This window comes from Oncorhynchus gorbuscha, unplaced genomic scaffold (assembly GCF_021184085.1).
Source record: "Oncorhynchus gorbuscha isolate QuinsamMale2020 ecotype Even-year unplaced genomic scaffold, OgorEven_v1.0 Un_scaffold_1235, whole genome shotgun sequence".
NCBI lineage: Eukaryota > Metazoa > Chordata > Actinopteri > Salmoniformes > Salmonidae > Oncorhynchus > Oncorhynchus gorbuscha.
Window position 1 is genome coordinate 68435 of NW_025746071.1, and position 5000 is coordinate 73434.

Below are 5000 nucleotides of genomic sequence, written 5' to 3' on the forward strand. Positions count from 1 at the left end.
CTGACTGAGGAGTGGGTGGGATCTGTCTGACTGAGGAGTGGGTGGGATCTGTCTGACTGAGGAGTGGGTGGGATCTGTCTGACTGAGGAGTGGGTGGGATCTGTCTGACTGAGGAGTGGGTGGGATCTGTCTGACTGAGGAGTGGGTGGATCTGTCTGACTGAGGGAGTGGGTGGGATCTGTCTGACTGAGGAGTGGGTGGGATCTGTCTGACTGAGGAGTGGGTAGGATCTGTCTGACTGAGGAGTGGGTGGGATCTGTCTGACTGAGGAGTGGGATGGATCTGTCTGACTGAGGAGTGGGTGGGATCTGTCTGACTGAGGAGTGGGTGGATCTGTCTGACTGAGGAGTGGGAGGGATCTGTCTGACTGAGGAGTGGGTGGGATCTGTCTGACTGAGGAGTGGGATGGGATCTGTCTGACTGAGGAGTGGGAGGATCTGTCTGACTGAGGAGTGGGAGGATCTGTCTGACTGAGGAGTGGGAGGGATCTGTCTGACTGAGGAGTGGGAGGATCTGATCTGTCTGACTGAGGAGTGGGAGGGATCTGTCTGACTGAGGAGTGGGTAGGATCTGTCTGACTGAGGAGTGGGAGGGATCTGTCTGACTGAGGAGTGGGTAGGATCTGTCTGACTGAGGAGTGGGAGGGATCTGTCTGACTGAGGAGTGGGAGAGATCTGTCTGACTGATGAGGATCTGTCTGACTGAGAGGGGTGGGATCTGTCTGACTGAGGAGTGGGAGGGATCTGTCTGACTGAGGAGTGGGTAGGATCTGTCTGACTGAGGAGTGGGAGGGGATCTGTCTGACTGAGGAGTGGGAGGGATCTGTCTGACTGAGGAGTGGGTGGGATCTGTCTGACTGAGGAGTGGGTGGGATCTGTCTGACTGAGGAGTGGGAGGGATCTGTCTGACTGAGGAGTGGGAGGGATCTGTCTGACTGAGGAGTGGGAGGGATCTGTCTGACTGAGGAGTGGGAGGGATCTGTCTGACTGAGGAGTGGGTGGGATCTGTCTGACTGAGGAGTGGGGGGATCTGTCTGACTGAGGAGTGGGAGGGTCTGACTCAGGAGTGGGAGGATCTGTCTGACTGAGGAGTGGGAGGGATCTGTCTGACTGAGGAGTGGGTGGGATCTGTCTGACTGAGGAGTGGGATCTGTCTGACTGAGGATCTGTCTGACTGAGGAGTGGGTCTGACTGAGGATCTCTGTCTGACTGAGGAGTGGGTGGGATCTGTCTGACTGGGATCTGTCTGACTGAGGAGTGGGTGGGATCTGTCTGACTGAGGAGTGGGAGGGATCTGTCTGACTGAGGAGTGGGTGGGATCTGTCTGACTGAGGAGGAGTCTGTCTGACTGAGGAGTGGGTGGATCTGTCTGACTGAGGAGTGGGTGGGATCTGTCTGACTGAGGAGTGGGTGGGTGTGATCTGTCTGACTGAGGAGTGGGTGGGTCTGACTGATCTGTCTGACTGAGGAGTGGGTGGGATCTGTCTGACTGAGGAGTGGGTGGGATCTGTCTGACTGAGGAGTGGGTGGGACTGAGGAGTGGGATCTGTCTGACTGAGGAGTGGGATGGGATCTGTCTGACTGAGGAGTGGGTAGGATCTGTCTGACTGAGGAGTGGGTGGGATCTGTCTGACTGAGGAGTGGGTGGGATCTGTCTGACTGAGGAGTGGGTAGGATCTGTCTGACTGAGGAGTGGGTGGGATCTGTCTGACTGAGGAGTGGGTAGGATCTGTCTGACTGAGGAGTGGGTGGGATCTGTCTGACTGAGGAGTGGGTGGGATCTGTCTGACTGAGGAGTGGGTGGGATCTGTCTGACTGAGGAGTGGGTAGGATCTGTCTGACTGAGGAGTGGGTGGGATCTGTCTGACTGAGGAGTGGGTGGGATCTGTCTGACTGAGGAGTGGGGGGAATCTGTCTCACTCAGGAGTGTGAGGGATCTGTCTGACTGAGGAGTGGGAGGGATCTGTCTCACTCAGGAGTGTGAGGGATCTGTCTGACTGAGGAGTGGGAGGGATCTGTCTGACTGAGGAGTGGGGGGGATCTGTCTCACTCAGGAGTGTGAGGGATCTGTCTCACTCAGGAGTGTGAGGGATCTGTCTGACTGGGAGTGGGATCTGTCTGACTGAGGAGTCTGGAGTGTGAGGGATCTGTCTGACTGAGGAGTGGGGGGATCTGTCTCACTCAGGAGTGTGAGGGATCTGTCTGACTGAGGAGTGGGAGGGATCTGTCTGACTGAGGAGTGGGGGGGATCTGTCTCACTCAGGAGTGTGAGGGATCTGTCTCACTCAGGAGTGTGAGGGATCTGTCTGACTGAGGAGTTGGAGGGATCTGTCTGACTGAGGAGTGGGTGGGTGTGATCTGTCTGACTGAGGAGTGGGTGGGATCTGTGATCTGTCTGACTGAGGAGTGGGTGGGTGTGATCTGTCTGACTGAGGAGTGGGTGGGTGTGATCTGTCTGACTGAGGAGTGGGTGGGTGTGATCTGTCTGACTGAGGAGTGGGTGGGTGTGATCTGTCTGACTGAGGAGTGGGCGGGTGTGATCTGTCTGACTGAGGAGTGGGTGGGATCTGTCTGACTGAGGAGTGGGTAGGATCTGTCTGACTGAGGAGTGGGTGGGATCTGTCTGACTGAGGAGTGGGTGGGATCTGTCTGACTGAGGAGTGGGTAGGATCTGTCTGACTGAGGAGTGGGTGGGATCTGTCTGACTGAGGAGTGGGTAGGATCTGTCTGACTGAGGAGTGGGTGGGATCTGTCTGACTGAGGAGTGGGTGGGATTTGTCTGACTGAGGAGTGGGTGGGATCTGTCTGACTGAGGAGTGGGTAGGATCTGTCTGACTGAGGAGTGGGTGGGATCTGTCTGACTGAGGAGTGGGTGGGATCTGTCTGACTGAGGAGTGGGTAGGATCTGTCTGACTGAGGAGTGGGAGAGATCTGTCTGACTGAGGAGTGGGATGGATCTGTCTGACTGAGGAGTGGGTAGGATCTGTCTGACTGAGGAGTGGGTAGGATCTGTCTGACTGAGGAGTGGGAGGGATCTGTCTGACTGAGGAGTGGGTGGGATCTGTCTGACTGAGGAGTGGGATGGATCTGTCTGACTGAGGAGTGGGTAGGATCTGTCTGACTGAGGAGTGGGAGAGATCTGTCTGACTGAGGAGTGGGAGGGATCTGTCTGACTGAGGAGTGGGAGAGATCTGTCTGAATGAGGAGTGGGAGGGATCTGTCTGACTGAGGAGTGGGTAGGATCTGTCTGACTGAGGAGTGGGAGGGATCTGTCTGACTGAGGAGTGGGTAGGATCTGTCTGACTGAGGAGTGGGAGGGATCTGTCTGACTCAGGAGTGGGAGAGATCTGTCTGAATGAGGAGTGGGAGGGATCTGTCTGACTGAGGAGTGGGAGGGATCTGTCTGACTGAGGAGTGGGTAGGATCTGTCTGACTGAGGAGTGGGAGGGATCTGTCTGACTGTGGAGTGTGAGGGATCTGTCTAACTGAGGAGTGTGAGGGATCTGTCTCACTCAGGAGTGTGAGGGATCTGTCTGACTGAGGAGTGGGAGGGATCTGTCTGACTGAGGTGTGGGGGGAATCTGTCTCACTCAGGAGTGTGAGGGATCTGCCTGACTGAGGAGTGGGAGGGATCTGTCTCACTCAGGAGTGTGAGGGATCTGTCTGACTGAGGAGTGGGAGGGATCTGTCTGACTGAGGGGTGGGGGGGGATCTGTCTCACTCAGGAGTGTGAGGGATCTGTCTGACTGAGGAGTGGGAGGGATCTGTCTAACTGAGGAGTGGGTGGGATCTGTCTGACTGAGGAGGGGTGGGATCTGTCTGACTGAGGAGTGGGAGGGATCTGTCTGACTGAGGATTGGGAGGGATCTGTCTGACTGAGGAATGGGTGGGATCTGTCTGACTGAGGAGTGGGAGGGATCTGTCTGACTGAGGAGTGTGAGGGATCTGTCTGACTGAGGAGTGGGTGGGATATGTCTGACTGAGGAGTGTGAGGGATCTGTCTGACTGAGGAGTGGGTGGGTGTGATCTGTCTGACTGAGGAGTGGGTGGGTGTGATCTGTCTGACTGAGGAGTGGGTGGGTGTGATCTGTCTGACTGAGGAGTGGGTGGGTGTGATCTGTCTGACTGAGGAGTGGGTGGGTGTGATCTGTCTGACTGAGGAGTGGGTGGGTGTGATCTGTCTGACTGAGGAGTGGGTGGGTGTGATCTGTCTGACTGAGGAGTGGGTGGGTGTGATCTGTCTGACTGAGGAGTGGGTGGGTGTGATCTGTCTGACTGAGGAGTGGGTGGGTGTGATCTGTCAACCCCATCTGGTAACAAGTAGGCTAACAGACACACACCCTAATCCACATGTTGAGCTCTCTGTTGAAAAAACAATTGTTTATAACTCTGGAGCTTCCTAGTTTAAAGGTTGAATAGATATAACTGAGTAGGAGATAGACTGCAGAAACCTCTCCTCAGCTGGACTCAGGACGACAGGATGGAAATAAGCAGCAACACAGCTTGATCCCAGTGTGGACCCTACATCAGATGGACAGCTAGGATGGGCTGAAGGACTACGGAAAAGTTGTTGAATGTCAACAGCTGCAGATAACTTCAAAGAAACCAGTTTTGTTGCCTTGTCCTCTTCCTCCTCCTCTTCCAGCCCTGTGTGTCCTTCACAAAATGTGGTCGTTCCTACTCTCCTCTGTTCCTCTCCTCCTCCTCCTCGCTCCCCCGTTCTTTAGAGGAGAGAGAAAGAAATGAACGGGAAGTAAAAATACCCCAGTAATGGTGCTGCTGTTCTGGCCCCACCATCTGTTTTACAGAGGACACACCGTAGGCTAGACACACACGGGCAGCAGTTACCACAGCCCTGGGCTCCAGTGGAGAGTGAACAAGGCCACTGGAAGACATGTTGGATCCATGGTGGGTCCTCAGAGAGCCATTGTGGATCTATGGTTGATCCTCCTTCTATCTCTCTCTGTGTAGATTCAGAGGAGAGGGACTTCCAGTGTGACA

At 55.2% G+C, this 5000-nt stretch overlaps 1 protein-coding gene across 1 annotated transcript in view; it reads left to right on the plus strand.

Annotated features, from left to right (window-relative positions):
* Positions 1–5000, plus strand: part of LOC124021856 (tomoregulin-2-like) — a 10838-nt gene that overhangs the window by 1282 nt on the left and 4556 nt on the right. Inside the window, exon 2 of the mRNA XM_046336992.1 lies at positions 4971–5000. This exon is cut by the window's right edge and continues 71 nt beyond it. Within this exon, the coding sequence (XP_046192948.1) occupies positions 4971–5000 (30 nt within the window). The remainder of the gene's footprint in view (positions 1–4970) is intronic.